The sequence below is a fragment of the Saccoglossus kowalevskii genome, chromosome 6 (assembly GCF_978046115.1).
Source record: "Saccoglossus kowalevskii chromosome 6, keSacKowa6.1, whole genome shotgun sequence".
Lineage (NCBI taxonomy): Eukaryota > Metazoa > Hemichordata > Enteropneusta > Harrimaniidae > Saccoglossus > Saccoglossus kowalevskii.
Genome location: NC_140646.1, coordinates 10160783 through 10180278, shown reverse-complemented (window position 1 = coordinate 10180278; position 19496 = coordinate 10160783). Strand labels below are relative to the sequence as shown.

The following is a 19496-nucleotide window of genomic DNA, read 5'->3' as shown; positions in this document are numbered from 1 at the left end:
GCGAAACCCTATTGTAATTGCTTTGGATATTATTATTATTGTTCCGCTATTTTTTTTTAATCTCTGTAACTTGAAAAATAATGCTGCGATTGATTTGCTATTTTGCATGCTGATAAAGGGTCATGAGTTGTGGTGCATACCCCAAAACCAACTATGTAGGTCACATGACCTGGCCGCCATCTTAGGTAGAACACAAACCGGAAGTGCTCAATTGCACCACTTGTGATTTTTGAAAAATGCCTTCCTTTGGCAGCCATCATAAAGAATTTGCTAGATTGAAACCAAAGTTGGCATACAACATAAGGGATGTTGTATGCCAACTTTGGTAAGATGATCATGAAAATATTTCCCATGATTCAAGTGGTTTTGGCGGCCATCTTGAATTTATCAAAAAATGCAAAAAACCTCAAAAAATTATCTTCTTAAAAACTGCTTGCTTGTTTGACAATCAATTTAACATATAGTATTTCTGTTGATAGCTCTACAAAAGTTACTGAGGACTTGTTAAGAACTTGCATTCTAGACATGAAATGTTCGTCAAATAATCACATCAAGCAAGTCCAATTTGCCATGAGCCACGCAGGCTCGAAACCCGTCATCGCTGCTATATTTATTATTATTATTATTATACATGTATACATGACAAGATTCCCATTCCATTTCAAAAGGGGTTTTGCTCACTGTTTACAACAAGGATTCCTCATCGGGTTTGGGAGCACAATGTCGTTCCTACAATAAACCAGTCCGGAAACAGCTATTGTTTAAAGGTGTGAAACAGTGTACTATATATGTTTTACTGCAATAAATGCTCAGCTGATCATGTTTACTACACACTACGCTTTCGCGTTTTTTTTTCAAAAGTAAACGTTTTTCATCCCATCAAAGCTATTTTTTTTCTCATTCGTTCATCGTTATTGAACATACTATTAATATTCGATCGATGAGTGAAATTTATATATTTTCTTCATTAGGCCAAACGTTTTTTATTCTTTGTTTCTTGAGTTTTTATAAGGGCGGGAAAAAAATAAAATTAATTCTTTTTTTTTCTATTAGATTTGTAAGTGATTGAAGAAAAGAAATGAAATAAAATTTTATTCCATGTATAACCTTTTTTTTTATCTGCATGAGACTTCGGTACTTTGATCATGATACTCCCACAAAAATGAAACTTGGGTTTGTTATGCGCTGGGCGAAAAAAAACAAACAAGTCATTGTCAATGACACGTCCCCGTTCCGTTCATATTTGAGTGACATATACATTCAAAGCAGATCATGACCGAAATGCACCTGCATATGTACAACACATTGTGCTAAATCTGAACAAAATCCATCCATGCATGACTGAGATCCGGTTCTGGAATTGTGAAAATACGTGATTTTGATGCATTTTCGGCCTTAAAATGGCCATCATTCCGCTATTGTTAAGCAGATCATGAAACAAATGCACATATCTATTTGTGACATGATGTACCATGTGTGTGTGAAGTTTGAACTTGATCAATCCAGACATGTCTTGGATACGGATCCAGAACTGAATTCTTTAACAAAATGGCTGCCAGTCGGCCATTTCCAACTTGGTCCGAAAAAAAAAAAGACGTGCATCAAGGTCCTATTATGTTTAATGTATGTACCAAATTTGAACAAAATCCATCCATGCATAACTGAGATACGGGTCCAGAATGGTGAAAATGTGCGATTTCAATGCATTTTTGGCCTTAAAGCGGCCCCCATTTGGCTATCGTTAATGAGATCATGAAACAAATGCACATACGTATTTGTGACATGATGTACCTTGTGTGTGTGAAGTTTGAACTTGATCAATCCAGACATGTCTCGGATACGGATCCAGAACTGAATTCTTTAAAACAAAATGGCCGCCAGTCGGCCATTTCGAACCCGATCCAAAAAAAAAAATGACGTGCATCAAGGTCCTATTATGTTTAATGTATGTACCAAATTTGAACAAAATCCGTCCATGCATAACTGAGATCCGGGTCCGGAATGGTGAAAATGTGTGATTTTGATGCATTTTCGGCCTTAAAATGGCCGCTATTCGGCTATCGTTAATCGGATCATGAAAAAAATGCATGTGCATATGTCCCATATAATGTGTGATGTATGAGTGAAGTTTGAACTTAATCGGTCCATGCATGTTCGAGATACAGGTGATCACGGACGCACGGACGGACGGACGGACGGACGGACGCACACAGGGCAAAACATAAGTCCCCGTTTTCGGACTGCGTCCGAACGGGGACTAAAAATGGGCGCGAGAAATTACGCTGAAATAAAATTTTATTTTTATTTCATTTTCGGCTCCTGTTCATTTAGCGGGTTTGCGAAACAATGGATAATAAAAGTCTGGCCTTATTTGACTGACATTTTCATTGCTAATGTTATGAGGGATATAGAGGAATTGTGTAACAACCTATTAAAAACTTGCCATTCGCAAGGGACGCCGGGAACTAGCGAATACAAGATGTTAGGCGAAGACTGCTCTGGGTAGGGACGGGGATACATGAGTTGATGTGGTTACACATGTTACGAGTAGAAGTACTTCCTTATAATTCTATGTGACGAAAACTGTATGCATTGATTTATGCTTAAGGTAGCAGGAAGGGAAATTTTCACTTTTTTCTTGATTTTTCAAAATTTATAAAACGGTTACTTTAGACCTTGATACATCATCCCAGGATTACAAAAGATCTTAAATTAGTGTTTTAAAACGCTAGCAGAAAAGACTACAACTGCTGTTTTGTAGATATTTGCATAATGTTTATCTTTGGAACGGTTTAAATGATAACATCTTATCTGTATACTCTGTTGTTGACGATTCTGATATTATGGGTGATAAGCTTCCCGTCGCAAACAATGCTAATGTCCATTGTCAGCATTATTGTCAGTCGAGACTTCATCGGAGAAACATGGTCATACAGTCCGGGCATACAGTACTCATTTCGCCCAACCTTCCACTTTCACGAGGAAATGTTAATGATTAATTCCAAAAATAACAATACCACTGAATCCACGTCGGTCAGTCTGGCAAAATTTGACATTCATATTCTAAAACAAGTCATTGAAAATGACACAGTCCCCATTAAGTTCTCTTTGTGCTCGTCATATTAAAGCGGAGGGGTTGTCGCGAGCGTGTCCTTGAAACTTGAGTTCCAAGTGGCATATACAAGAGATTGTTTATTTACATCAAAACACATGTTTCGTGTCATAGTAATACGGCCAAAAAAAAAACAGCCGTTATTCAGCCATCTTTGATCTGATTATGAAACACACTGATATGTATGATGTATGTGCCAAATACGAATGAAAATGGTACATAAATTGTGGAAATATAGTAGTAAGGCCAAAAAGTCAGATGGCTGTCAATTGGCCATCCTTGACCAGATTTTGAAACAAATTGTCATGGACATGCATCCTAACATGTATAAAGTACATGTATGTGCTAAATTTGAATGAAAACTGACAGAGCACGTCCAAGATACCGCATAAAAAAACAAAAACAAGACGCCTGCCAGTCGACCATCTTTTATCCAATTGCGAAATAAATCTTCATGGACATGTATCCTAACATGTATAATCTATGTACCAAGTTTGAATGACAACTGACAAAGCATGTCCAAAATACAACATTTTCAAAAAACAAGATGGCTGCCAGTCAGCCATTTTGAATCAAATCGCTAAACCACTGCATGTGCATATGTCCCACATAAAGTACTAGGCACATGCAAAGAATGAACGAAATCGGTCCAAGGGATTCTGATATATGACTCCGGATGGACGCACGGACGCACAGACACACGGACGGTCGGACGGACAGACTCAGGAACTCACTGACGATCGAGGACATGTATCCGAACATGTATGATCTATGAACTAAATTTGAATGAAAACTGACAAAGCATGTCCGAAATACGACATTTTCAAAATAACAAGACGACTGCCAGTGGCCCATCTTTGATCCAATTGTGAAATAAATCATCATGGACATGTATCCTAACATGTATAATCTATGTACCAAGTTTGAATGAAAACTGACAAAGCATGTCCAAAATACAACATTTTCAAAAAACAAGATGGCTGCCAGTCAGCCATTTTGAATCAAATCGCTAAACCACTGCATGTGCATATGTCCCACATAAAGTACTAGGCACATGCAAAGAATGAACGGAATCGGTCCAAAGGATTCTGAGATATGACTCCGGACGGACGCACGGACGGACGGAGACCGAATTATAAGTCCCCGTTTTCGGACTTCGTCCGAACGGGGACTAATAAGTCACGATCAATGAATGAGTTCAGTCTATACCGTACCGTAAAAGTGTTCCCACAAAAAGTATTTTCACATGCCCTGAAAAAATCAAACAGAGCTTGACATGTAAGAATAATTTATTGGGCTTAAAAAAACGTGTCAAATTTAGTTACAAATGTATAGCCATAAATATTCAAAACACATGATTCACACAGAAGTCCTGCAGGGCTGAAAATCATCGACCCTACTCTGGTTTACTTTATTTCCCAACTTGCACAGAAAACCTATTCGCCGTGGACTCTAATGTATCTAAGCCTAGTATTTTCTTTTTGAACTGAGGTCAAATTCCATCCGTTTGTCAAAATATACCGATGTTTTTCAGCTAATAATTTTGAAGCCTGTCACAGCACAAAAATACTATGTGAATCGAAGCTTGAAATTGGATGGTGCGACGACCCTTCACTTAGCGTCAAATATACTTTGTTACAACATCATTGATTGGCTAAAAGTCACATGATCGGAGCACACCCTGGGTCACAGAACCATATTTGTCCGTATTATCAACAGGACCTCACCAAAGAACCACACCCACATTTTCAATCTTTTTTAGCGCGGAAGTTGCCAACAAATGTCAAAAAACTTGTGAATTTCATGGATTCGAATAAAATAACGCAAGCGATTGATAAGAATGATTATTAATATTTTCCCCGATGCTCTTCGAATTTTTTTTTTTATTTCAAGGTAAGAAATGGCTAGTTGAAGTTGCATCGTCTTCAATGCGGCTGTTTCACCTCGGACAACTCTAGCTCTGTTTTATTCACAGTCCCTCTATAGGGACTGTGGTTTTATTAGATCGTTTATCAGAGACACTTGAAGGATTAGCTTGTTTGTAAACTGCCAGCGTGTACAGTGGGACAGTAATGTTTGTCAGAGGATTATCCCTCATTGTTCGTTTGCATAACAATGGAAACCCCAACCTTCCTGGAGTACGGACTCAAATGCCAGCAGTTTTCTTCAGTTTTCACGCTCGAGCTTAAAAGTATTCATTATCTGACACTCTTTATGAGTTCTATGATATCAGTGGTTAATATGTTTGGCCATTTTTAGTGTATATTTATAATAATGCAGCAAATCTGCAGTGTTTTATTAACTAAAACTGTTTTTCTCGAGTTGAAGTTTTGATTGAGTACGACTCATTGGGACCGCCGCCAAATCAAGTGCGTTTGGACTAGGACATTCATACTCGCAGTTATTGCAGTTATCGTTCAAAAGATAATGATGGTGCAAAATATGTCTGGGTTTTTAAAGAAAATGCTTTGTCACAGAATAATAGACTGTTAAAAGTGCCAAGTATGAAATAATTTGGGGACAAAAAAACAAACCTGCATAGAAATCGGAATAATAGGTCTTTTGATTACCGTGGACACATTTCAATGGATTTGACAATACTATTGTCCCATGGCACCATCAAATAGCATTTTTTCGTGTGTTACAGTTAAGTTTTTTGAAAAATGTGTCCTACCCGGTAGTATTTCTTGAAAATCGCTATTTTTAGAACAATTCTATAGAACACAATGTTTAAGAAAAATTGCATTTTTTGACCCTTTTTAAAACCCACATTTTTTAAATAATTCAGAACAACAAAAAGTTCTCCATCATTAACAATATATGATTTTTTCAGCCTATGTCACCAGGTTAGATTTTGAGATATTGCATATTATCTCTGCTATAGAAACCTGTGGTGAAAGTGTTATAATAGTGTCAAAATGGTGACTTTCCACTGAAATACAACCATAAATTTCTCGAAAAAGAGGCTGGTGACCCCCAACTTTTCTAGATGAATTATATCCTTATATTGCCTTGGAGTACAGTTTATTGCAAAATGAATAAATTCTGAGTATTTTAATTTATGAGTAGGCTTCTACTTGTACAAAATGAGAAATGGTTGATTACGGGTAATGTCGTGACATTTGTGTATACACTAGGCCATAAACAAACTTGTATTTAAAAAACAAACAATCACATTAAACTTACATCGAGAAATATAGACATTCCCTTTCCGTGCTCAACTGACGCCATTTTGTACGTTTCGTCTGCGCAATCGTGATAACCTTTCAACTCCAGGGTTCCTCATGTTAGAACAGCTAGTCTAATCAAGTGCTAGCGCGAATACTGATTTCACGGATAATCACTTTTGAATTATCAAACCAATTCATAATTGCAATGACCTCAAAGGCTCCAAATATGATGAGGCTGTTTTTAGGCCAAGTATTCGGTATCCGAATGAACAGGACAATTAAGGTCAAAGTAACGAAGATGGAACTTGATGAGTACGTGATGAAGGTAAAGACAAACCAATTCTGATGAAATTTATTTGTTTTATTTATGTTTTCAATAAAAAAAACAAGAAAGACAATAAGGTAAAATATCATAAAAATGATAACAGAAAAAAAAAAAAAACCTTGCAGATATGCCTTGATATTAATATTGTTGTTTATTTGGATGAGAATGAAGGCTTTTTCATGTTATTTTCTCTAACTTTGAAACATTCGTATATGTATTTAGCTAGTTTTATAATTGTTTTATTTTCATTGTTGTTCATCATAGCTATCATTTTTTCTTGTTTGGGAGTGACACTTTTGACTGTTTAGTTGGTTTCTTTCATTTTCATATAATTTGCAGTTAAGCAGAAAATGTTTTTCATCTTCAATTTCGTCTAGGTCACACACAGGGTATTTCCTTTTGCATGCATCTATTTTATTGTAGCGACCCATTTCTATTTGTAGAACATGAGCACTAATTCTTAGTTTTGTTAGTGCTGATCTATGTTTAGAGTCTTTTATTACTGAAAGATACTCCTCATATGAGCAGTCATTTTTTAACATTCTGTATGTGCGCAATTTGTTTTTTGGTTTTTTCCTTTGTTGTCATCCTGCATTTTTTCTTGACTGTTAATTTTGAATATTTTTCGAAGATTGTCCATAACCTTTTTTAGAGGCAGCATTATGCAGATGTTGGTTCTCACACACATTGTTTTCATTTACATATTTTAGTATGCTTTTCACACCAGTTACCCAGTTAGATGTATTGTTTTTGTCAAGCTCCATTCCAAGTTGATATATGCTTCATGAACTAGAGTATTTTCATTTTTATTTTTAATTTGTTGCCAATAATTTATTAAGTGCTTTATGCTCGTTAGAAGTAGGGGATACCTACCAAGTTCTAATAGACATGCTAAATTTAATAATCTAATAAGATTAGCTTTACAGTTAACTTGTAACACATATTTACAGAATTTGGTGTGTAGCTTCTCCATAGGAAGCATATTATTATGAAGATCTTTGGATTGTAGTATGCAATCACTAGCCCATACTTCACTGCAATAGAGTAAGACTGGTTTGATTATGCTGTCAAATAGTTTCAGGTGTGTTTTTATTGGGATGTTATTTTCTGAGTATAATAGTTGTTTCATATTGAATAGTGCTTTTGTTGTTCTGTGTCCAAGATCTTCCTGTGCTTTGCTGAGTTTACCTGAAGAATTTATTTTTAGTCCTAAATAGGTATATGATGTTACGTTTTCCAATTCTTTTAAATTTATTTTAAATTTGTTTTTTGATAGCATTTTCCCAGATTTGTTGAAAATTATTATTTTTGATGCATTGACATCCAGCTTCCACTGTTTGCAATATATTCCTACAGAATCAATGGCATGTTGGAGACCATATGTTTTGATTCTGAAAGTAGTAATAGGTCATCTGCATACAGTAAACAAGATAGTTGGTTAGTTAAAAGAGTTGGTGGGTTATTTTGTGATGATTCAATGTGGTATTTGATGTCATTAACATATAGATTGAATAAAAGTGGGCTCAGGTTATCTCCCTGTCTAATCCCTCTGTTTACTGAGAAAGAGGGTGTAAGCCCTGTTTTTGTTTTGACACAACCAAGAGAGTTTTGATAGATTGTTTCTATGATATTGTAGAATTTACCAGAGATGTTGTTTTTACGGGGTTTGTAAAGTAAGCCTTGGTGCCAGATTGCATCAAAAGCCTTTTTAAAGTCAATGAAACATGCAAAGATTCGCTTTTTACTTTTTAAATATTTACTCAGTAACTGTTTAAGTACAAAGATATGATCAGCTGTTCTGAATTTTGGCATGAAGCCAATCTGTTCTTTCATTATAATGCTATTACCAAATGCTTCAGCGTGGTATTAAGAGTTTGTTTTCAGGGGTGGGTGATACCAAGGTGGGAAATGGATGCACATACATGTATGGGGTTAATTCCTTGAATTGCAATATAGAGGGTTCAGGCCAAAATACAATATATAGTGTTTTCATGTTTCGTCTGATATTTCTGTGGTATTCTGCTGCTGTAAGTAATGCACGATTTGTTCCGAAATTCAGTACCGGGTATATTGTGTGTATTCCAGGGTTATTCGTTTTTTGCTGAAAACACCCCTATTTTTTAGTGGCAGAGTCGAATAGTCTCACTCCCACTGGGAAATCTGTATTGTTGCTTGAATGTGAGTTAATTAAACACATTTTCCAGACCAGCGAAAGAGTATGAAACAGCCAATTTTAACAGCCTGTCACATGATTTTACTCTGAATGTCAACATGAAAAGAGGCTAGTCCATCTTACGCAGGAGTAATTGGGAGTAGAATATGTAAGGGATAGTATCAACAGAGATGTGTATAGTGAAAAATAATATCTATCCTTCATTTGCATCTCTGAGGACTTCTGTTTTAGTATATTGGTTTGAAAATGTATGAACTTGCATGATTTGCAATGTGTTTTTTTTTTACTGGGACTCCCCTATTGATCGAATCCCGGGTTTGAACGAGAACGGCACACTACGTGATTCGTTTGAATACAATGCTGATGGCAAACATGCCGTGTTACTGTGGTACTCCACTGACGGGATGACTTACTAGTACTGCATGCTACAACTTCGCTTGTGATGTTGCTTGTTAGCCATGAATCTTGATTACCAGTCAAATGTTGCTCATTTGACGTTGGTAATCTTTATTTGGAACTGAGTAACTTACTGGTACTTGGTACTATGATAAAAATTAGTCAACATACACCAAGTTCTCTCAATCGTGGTATTCCATGTGATGTACACCTAATATGCCAAAAATGTTGCTGAACGATTTGAACTAAATAAAAATAGCAGACGAAAATTTGTTTACAAAATAAAAATACTTCGGTTGCCAATGAAAACCGGTAAAGAACAAGCAATATGTGTTCGGCTGTTATCATGGAAGGGACATGAACGTGAAGCTAACTTCTGTTTATAACTAAAACCGGGCACCTTATACGAGGTTCGCAAAATAACATGGCAGTCATTAGAAGTCACTTTATTTTATTGTTAGGACGTATTCAGCCGTTAAATGTATTATTTCCAACCGTTTTGCGATAGTATTTTCTAGATTGGAGGCAGCATTTACATTTTATTCAAAGTTCAAAGCTGCGTTGGGATTACGTTGACAGTGGTAACAATGTCGGCGCCGGTGATCTCTTAGCAGTGCGCAACGTAGCCAGAATAAAAGACATGATCATTTGGGCACTGCTATTACAAGACTGGTAGGAGGCAATAAATTTGGCGAAAGTATTCAAAAAACAGATTTTGGCTGTTGCCATGGTAGCGGTGGGTCAGGATTGTTTTTCCAATTAGTGATGGTACGACCTGCCTGTCAAGTATGAACAAAATCAGCCAAGCCAAAAAAAATCACAGAAGAGTTAAAAAGCCATTCCTGTTGAACAGTTACTCTAACTTCGGGGTCAACTTTCTCATTAATGAAAAAAGATATCAAAAATTCAAATAGTAACTTTTTGCCCACACTCAAGCCGAGTACAATGAGCTATGTCTGAGGTGTTGTATCACAGGGAGTTGGACAAACTTATGTATTTTAATAAATTATTGAATAATAAAATGTTATATAACTTTTCTTTTACCCCCCTCCCCTTCCTGGTATCTATTTCAAGTATTTTTGTCAGGTTCAAATCGTTCACCAGCATTTTTGGCATGTTAGATGTACATCACATAGAAACTGAGTTTTATAAATCTTGAAGGGCTCTCGGAAGATCCATCCGCTGCCTGGACCCGCAGTAAAATCTCTGATTAATATGGAGCCACAACCATCAACATCGATATACCATGAGGTTTCTGCTGGCGACGTTGCGGCGTTACTCAGTTCAAAATAAAGATTACCAACGCCAAATTAGCAAAATTTAACCGGTAACCAAAACTCAGTCTATCCACGACCAGCAAGCAACATCACAAACGAGGATGTAGTGTGCAGCACACGAGTCAGCGACGACCGATTTCAACGAAAGTCATTCCGTCAGTGAAGTACCGCAGTTGCACGGCATGTTTGCCAATGCACAGATCTGTGGAGGAACTTTTAACTTCAACATCAACCTGTATCGTAGTCGCCCAGTTTAAGTTCTGGTTCTGTCGTGGTCCCAACTAAAGGGCGACAGTCGTCGTGTCGCGTCCTGTTCGATATGGGACTCATAGCGACGTATACAACGCGTGTAAAATACATTGTTTATTTACATGATATTCGAAGTCCGAAAACGGGGACTTATAATTCTGTCTCCGTCCGTCCGTGTGTCTGTGCGTCCGTGCGTCCATCCGGAGTCATATATCAGAATCCCTTGGACCGATTTCGTTCATTCTTTGCATGTGCCTAGTACTTTATGTGGGACATATGCACATGCAGTGGTTTAGCGATTCGATTCAAAATGGACGACTGGCAGCCATCTTGTTTTTTGAAAATGTTGTATTTTGGACATGCTTTGTCAGTTTTCATTCAAACTTAGTACATAGATTATACATGTTACGATACATGTCCATGATGATTTATTTCACAATTGGATCAAAGATGGCCGACTGGCAGCCATCTTGTTTTTTGAAAATGTCGTATTTTGGACATGCTTTGTCAGTTTTCATTCAAATTTAGTACATAGATCATACATGTTAGGATACATGTCCCCGACCGTCCGTGAGTTCCTGAGTCTGTCCGTCCGACCGTCCGTGTGTCCGTGCGTCAGTCTATCCAATGTGATATTTCAGAATCCTGTGGACCGATTCTGTTCATTCTTTGCATGTACCTAGTACCTTATGTGGAACATATGCACATGCAGTGGTTTAGCGATTTGATTCAAAATGGCCGACTGGCAGCCATTTTGTTTTTTGAAAATGTTGTATTTTGGACATGCTTTCTCAGTTGTCATTCAAACTTGGTACATAGATTATACATGTTAGAATACATGTCCATGACGATTTATTTTGCAATTGGATCAAAGATGGTCGACTGGCAGGCGTCTTGTTTTTGTTTTTTTATGCGGTATCTTGGACGTGCTCTGTCAGTTTTCATTCAAATTTAGCACATACATGTACTTTATACATGTTAGGATGCATGTCCATGACAATTTGTTTCAAAATCTGGTCAAGGCTGGCTGATTGACAGCCATCTGACTTTTTGGCCTACTATATTTCCACAATTTATGTACCATTTTCATTCGTATTTGGCACATACATCATACATATCAGTGTGTTTCATAATCAGATCAAAGATGGCTGAATAAGGGCTGTTTTTATATTGGCCATATTACTATGACACGAAACATGTGTTTTGATGTAAATAAACAATCTCTTGTATACGCCACTTGGAACGCGTGTGTGTGTGTGTGTGTGTGTGTGTGTGTGTGTGTGTGTGTGTGTGTGTGTGTGTGTGTGTGTGTGTGTGTGTGTGTGTGTGTGTGTGTGTGTGTGTGTGTGTGTGTGTGTGCGTGTGTGTGCGTGTGCGTGTGCGTGTGCGTGTGCGTGCGTGCGTGTGCGTGCGTGCGTGCGCGCTAAACAACCACTCATTGGATTTTGATGAAACTTGGTACATAGATGCTCTGAACTAATGCTAGGTTTTGATTAGTTTTTGGTAATAATCCGTGGATACTAATTACCTAATTTGCATAATGATTAGTAAATTTTTGGTTTTTTCAACGATATCTCAAGTACTAATCATCACATTTCAATGAAACTTGGTACATAGATGTCATATGACACTGCACAGACCTGATAGTTTTTATGGTAATATCAGTACATATTAATTACCTAATTTGCATAATTAATTTTCAGCTTTTCTACTGATATCTAAAGTACTAATCATCACATTTCAATGAATCTAGAATTATGCAGACCCAATTAGTTTCCGGTAAATATTTGTGCATATTAATCACCTAATTTGCATAATTAACCAACTTTCACACTGATATCTCGGGTACTAAACATCACATATCAATGAATGTACATGGATGCTGTAGGACAATAGACAGACCTGGATAATTGTGGGTTAAAACCTGTACATATTAATTACCTAATTTGCATAATTAACCAATTTTAAGCTTTCACACTGATATCTAAAGTACTAATTATTCCATTTCAATGAAACTTAGTACAAAGATGCTCTAGGACAATGTACAAACCTAATTAGTTTGGGGTAAAAATCTGTTCATATTAATTCCCTAATAAGCATAATAATTCATAATTTGTTGGTTCTCGTCACATTTCAATTAAACTTGGAGACATAGATTTTCTGTTACATTGCGCAGACCTCATTAGTTTTACACTCAAATCTGTTCATATTAATTTTCTGATTTGCATAATTAGTTTTCAGCTAAGTAATTTCGAATTATATTTAATGTGTCTCCAATACTCTCAGCACATGGGAGTTCTTTCTAAGCTTTCTTTGATTGGTTTTGTGTACCTTCCTGTTTCTATAGCTAGTTTGTGACTACTTGTTCTAAATTGTGCTAGTATTTTGATGTAATGTCTGTTATCTATGTGTTTTATGTAATGTTCCATGTCTAGTGTGGTTTGTATGTACTGCAAGTGTGCAGTTTTGCATCATCTCTTTTATTGTCATTGTTCCATGTGTTAGTGTAATATTCTCTAATTGACATTATCAGTTCTTGTATTGTTATATTATCTATATTACATTTAGTGTATATTTCTAAGTTGTCTTCTAATGACTTCAACCATGACCCTGGGTAATTATTTTTCTTCATTTCCTTCAGTGCATAGTATGCCAAGTTGTTGTAGTCAAGAGTTATTAGGTGTTTATAATACCTAACTGCTTGGCAGTATATTTTGGAGATAAGGGGTTCCCGTCCCATTTCCATCCTACAGGCTATTTTGTTTGTCTTATTATTTGAATTTAAAATTTGTCTGCAGTATATAGCGCTTCATGTTGCTAACAATAAAGCGAATGCCAGTGCTGTTCGGGTGAACGTTGTCTTCAAACATGAACGATTTGATTTTGTTTTTTTCGTCTACAAAGTTATGGTGGATATAGTGGTAGTTATCATTAGGTGACTGTTCGCTGATTGATTGTAGAATTGTATTGAATCTTTGTGCATTATATCTGAATTCAACATTGTCTAATCTTGGAAGTATACTTGATAGGAAAATCTTGCTGGTTGAATACATTTTACGAGTTGTGTGTAGTAGTTCTTCATATTTAGTACGGCATGTTGCTATCGGCGTTCCTTGGTCTATGTCATTTGAGCCAATATGAAGGACAATGTTTTTTTGGATCTTTAAATGATGAGTTTCTAATGAAGGCAGTGACATGTTCTATCCCTTTCCCACTCAGAGCTTTGACACAGGTTTTTCTTACCGTAGCGAATTTTTCAGTAACTATATGTTTGATTGTTGAATCCCCTATGATGACTGTGTTGCTTGGGTTGTCACTGTGTTTCTTCGTTGTGAGCCTGTTGCTATTGTAGCATGAGAGTTGGGGTGGGAGGTGCGATATTTTCTTGTTTGTGTTTACATTCTTCACGGTTACTAAAAAAGACTGTTAGGAAATGAACCATGTTCTTTTCATTGGATGCGCGTCGCGGGTAAACATTTGAAACAAAAGACAATACTAATCCGTGATAAATCATTAACATAAAATGTAGACAGGAAATCACGCAAATATGACGTCATTTTTCCCAGAGTTCATTGCAATCAACAACTGCACGCCATTTTATTGTGTCTGTGTCGATACTTTCAGTAATACTAAAGTGTAAATTGTCCCAGTGAATCCGGACAAAACCTGTCGCTCAGTTTAAACTCAATACAAATTTGCCTGTCTTGTATGGCATTTTCGTTTCTAAAGAACAAGATCGGCAGAAAACTGAAATAAAAAAAATCAACAAAACATGATCAGGAAAAAAGACGTCAAAGAAACCATACATGTGTTTATATTTCAGAAAGGCGAAAGTTTTAATGAGGAGCCATGATACTATATACATTTTGTTGGAAATAAACAAAATATGCGATAAGATAACTGAAATGACCCACCCATACTCTACAAAATGCATGTAAGCAGACCAAATATGCAACAACAGGCAGTTCCAATGAAATTAAGAACGGTTACAAAGGGTTCGAAAAATTGATTTGGCGAAGAGACTGCTTGAAAGTTGTACCGACAATTCAATGTGTTCAAAAATTGTAGCGTTGACTAAAACCAGATTTAACGGTACGCTGAATATTGCAACATGAACAATTTGCCAAAAAACTGAAATAAGGACAAACAAGAACAATTAAACAGGCATTTAATGAAACTGGCGAAAAATGTTGAATACATTTTCAACGATTTCTACGGCGTCTACAAAAAAAGTGTTAAGACTTTAAACAAAATGGCTGATACAGTGACCCGAAAGCAAAACGATAAAATTTACTCTAATAAGCCCCCAAATTGCATACAACTGTCATAAGTACACACAGTAGTATACTAAAAATTCATTTGGTAGTATTTTTTATAATATAATGTATTATAAAATAATGACTTAGGGGTTAGAATTTCGTCACTTTTTCTTCCGGGACCCAAGCTTATATTCAGGAGGACAACAGTGACAACGATAAATGACGATTCTCGATTCTGAATGTTATCACAGTCACAAAAAGTACTCGTCCGAAATGTACGTGTAGTTCTTCATAGAGCTTGTGCACTAAACGTGGATATTCTATTGAAAACGAGCTTACAATTTCAAATTCGCGGGACATCAAGTGATCGACACAAAAATGAAACAAAATGGTGGGCCTTGAAATCTCAAGCAATCACAGCGCGACACGCATCCTTGAGGGATTAGGCAAATTCACACATTTTAACAATGGTGTTTCCTAACCGTCTTTTTTAGTAACCGTGCATTCTTTGATGTGGGAGTTGTATCAGTGATATCTTGGGACTCATCTTTCTCCTCGTCCTCCTCTTCCAAGACTCCATAATAATTACTAGTTGGTACAAGTGGTATAAATTCTTCCACGTTCGCATTGAGGTGTGATTGGTGATGCTTATCAGTTATCTCAGATCCTGAGACTGTTTGGGTTGCAATGCTAGCCATAGATTTGTCTGTAGTCTGGGAGGCTGATTCAGTATTTCTAACAGTGATATGTGGTGGGTTATCTTGTTGGTTCATTAAAATGTTCAGGATTTGGCTTTGCATATCCTGGATCTTGTTAATATTTATCTTCATTGTTGCAATGTCATTGTTGGTTTTATTTAGTGAAGCTTGAATACCAGAGATGGCCTTTCTAACTTCCGCTTGAGAGCTTGTAATAGATGCGTCTTGTCTGTTAAATGTGTTGAAGAATCTAGTTTATCTTGTTGCAAAATATCTACCCGACTTGACAAGTTTATGTACTGATTCTCAATTGCTTCTATTGTCTCCATAAACTCGGATTCTTTGTGATACAACACTTCTTGCTTTATTTAAAAACATTGATTTCAGCGGAGAAGGCACGATACATTGTCTTGTATAGACCTTTCAGTGGAAACATTGTTGGTGTTCATTAAAGTAGCCGTTGGAGAAACAGTACTAGTTAGCAAAGAGGAATTGTCTTGAATCGCATTTTCGTGAACTTGATCGTCGAGTACATTCACGCTGTGGTCGACGCCATCTTGGTTTTGTTGTTGTTTACCGTCTACTGCGTTGATTTGGACGGTCGCACAATCGGTTTGCACAATGCAGGCTGTGTGCATCGATCCTATGTTTTAGGGCTGGATATTCATTGACGACCCATTCTTCAATATACTTTCCCTGAATAAATATGTATGATGTATGATAAAAACAGACTGTGACTTGCTTACTGTTGTCATCGGGATCATCTCGATCATCTCGGTGTCTGTCCAACCATTTCATTTGTGTTCCAGATTTTAGTTTACACCAACGTACTTGTATACCATTTTGATCTGCAAACTCACAATTATATCTTTCTTTAGTTACCTGGATCCAGGAGTCAATTCTTACTGGCGTCGTTCTAAAGCAGATGTCGTTAACTTCCTGTTGACCTTTTAACCCTTGTTTCCAATGTGTTATGCAATCAGTTTCGTCTGGGTTGAGGTCCTTTCTCTTTCGTTGTTTTACCGGTAAAGTTGTCGGAGCTTGTTTGTCAATCAGTGTTTGTTTCTTCTTGTCTTTCTGTAGTGTGTGTTTCGGGTTATATATGAAATCGTTGTCTTTTGTAGAACGGATAGGTCGTTTACTTCTCTGAAAGTCATGTTCACTTTCAAGTCCTTTGTCAAGTCCTTTGTCTAACATCTTGTGGAAACACTCGAAGAAAATTCGCTTGGAATAACGTCTTCGGATGATGTTTTCAAAAATACTTCTTCGTTGGATGAATCCAACTCAGTTTAGAAACATGTACGATGTTTTTTAGACCTAGAATGGTACTATATACGCATTAAAATCTACTCAGATTATTGTCAGACATTGTCAGATTACAACAATTCGTATTAATCAAACATTCTTAGAATTGGATACTGGAACTCACATGGCTTACGATACAATTATGTCCCTAAAGGAACAGACAATACAGATATTAAAACAAAACAGCTAATTGACATTGATAGCTGTATTAAAGGACACCATGTATATTCATTTGCAGAAACATGGTTAGATCAACAATCATGTCACCTAATACCAACACCAGAAGAGTACACTATCCTGCACAAAACACGTAAGCAACACATTAAGGCATGGAAAAACTCAGGGATCAGTATATATGTAAAGAAAACTTTACCAAAAGGTGTAACAATTATTCAAAACTAGTGATTTTTCACAGTGGTGCAAATTTGATAAGAACTATTCCAATCTTCCACAAGATATATATAGGTATAACAATTTTATTGTTATGTTAATTTATACAAAACAGTTCATGGCATCTGAAAGAGGTGATATGTCTGACCACTGATCAACCCAAAAGAAATCAAAATATGCTAATTAGACAATATGGCTGCCTCTCAAATTTTCAATTTTCAATATTTTTTCCATTTTAGCCAAAGAATTATCAACTAGAGCACAACTGCATATTAAATAAATGAAAGTATGTAGCCATCTGTTAGATCTGTTCAGAAGATTTCAGTATTATCCAGAATTTCATTTTGATCACTTGCATAGGGTGTAATATCAGACCAAGAGTACCCAGTTGCAGGTTGGCAGTTTTGGCTAAGACCACTTCCGAAAGTGTAACTACTGAACCACCTATTTTGTATTTCTTTGTTTTTACCCATAACATAGTAGAGACTTTAAGAGGTAGTACGGCAACATACATGTAGTTGGTTGATGGCATGTGAGCAACTGTCCGTTGTCCGTCCGTTTGTGTTTCCATTTGTCACAGAGCTTTATTTGTATTAAAACTACAAAACATTTTTTCTGTAGAAATACAGAAATACTGCCAAAATTATGCAAATAACATTGTTCATACTTTAAATATATGTGTAATCATTCCAAACAATTAAATTATTTTGGCTGTGGTTACTCCTTTGTTGAATTCGTAAGTGCACGATAACATAGAAAATACAGCACAATACAGACTAACACAATACATTTTGTATTTAAAAGATAACAACTTGATTCATAAAAATCAAGCTGGCTGCACACACTGATAAAAAAATATCAGTCAAAAAACCAAAAAATATACTCTTGCTTGATTGACTTAAGCAAATGTTTTGACACAGTTTGGAGGCAGGGACTGTCCAAAATACAACATTTTCAAAAAACAAGATGGCTGCCAGTCGGTCATTTTGAATCGAATCGCTAAACCACTGCATGTGCATATGTCCCACATAAGGTACTAGGCGCATGCAAAGAATGAACGGAATCAGTCCACAGGATTCTGAAATATGACTCTGGACATACTGACGCACAAACGAACGACACACGGACGGACAGACTCAGGAACTCTCGGACGGTCGGAGATATGTATCCTAACATGTATGATCTATGTACTAAATTTGAATGGAAACTGACAAAGCATGTCCAAAATACGACATTTTCAAAAAACAAGATGGCTGCCAGTCGACCATCTTTGATCCAATTGTGAAATAAATCGTCATGGACATGTATCCTAACATGTATAATCTATGTACCAAGTTTAAATGAAAACTGACAGAGCATGTCCAAAATACAACATTTTTAAAAAACAAGATGGCTGCCAGTCGGCCATTTTGAATCTAATCGCTAAACCACTGCATGTGCATATGTCCCACATAAAGTACTAGGCACATGCAAAGAATGAACAGAATTGGTCCAAGGGATTCTGAGATATGACTCCGGACGGACAGAGACTGAATTATAAGTCCCCATTTTCGGACTTCGTCCGAACGGCGACTAAAAATGGAACTTGAGCAATAATGATCCAAACTCAAAACTACAGACATATAAATTATTAAAAAATAAGATTGAAATTGCCAAATACTTAAAAACAGTACAAAACAGAGAGGATACTGGCCTTATTTCTAGACTAAGACTAAGTGCACATAAACTAATCATTGAATCTGGAAGACACCAAAAACCAAAAATAAAAATTGAAGATAGAAAATGTGCAAAATGTAATATTACTGAAGATGAGCTACACTTTTTCACATCATGTAGTCTTTATACTGAGGCCAGAGTAAGATTATACACAAAGCTTTCAGAATCAATTGAAAATTGTGTACAAGCAAATAACACAGAAAACAGATTTTTAGAACAGACAGTTTTTTTCATCACCGGAGTGATTTACATAGTCAATTTTGGTTCCCCGAGTGTCTCTAATAAATAACCAATCTAACCGCCGGACTGATTTACTGATATTATCAAAAAATCATAGAAGCATATTTTCACTCAGAAACGCAAGAGCGATAAGACTCGAATTTCAAGGACACGGGTTGTTTGGATCAGACTGTTTCTCTGTTTCAT

General features: G+C 36.4%; 1 protein-coding gene across 1 annotated transcript in view; it reads left to right on the top strand.

The window, feature by feature from the left end:
* Window positions 1-6361: 6361 nt before the first annotated feature.
* LOC100366366 (small ribosomal subunit protein uS17m-like) overlaps window positions 6362-19496 on the top strand; it is a 34837-nt gene continuing 21702 nt past the window's right edge. Inside the window, exon 1 of the mRNA XM_002737362.4 lies at window positions 6362-6607. Within this exon, the coding sequence (XP_002737408.1) occupies window positions 6488-6607 (120 nt within the window). The 5' untranslated portion in view covers window positions 6362-6487. The remainder of the gene's footprint in view (window positions 6608-19496) is intronic.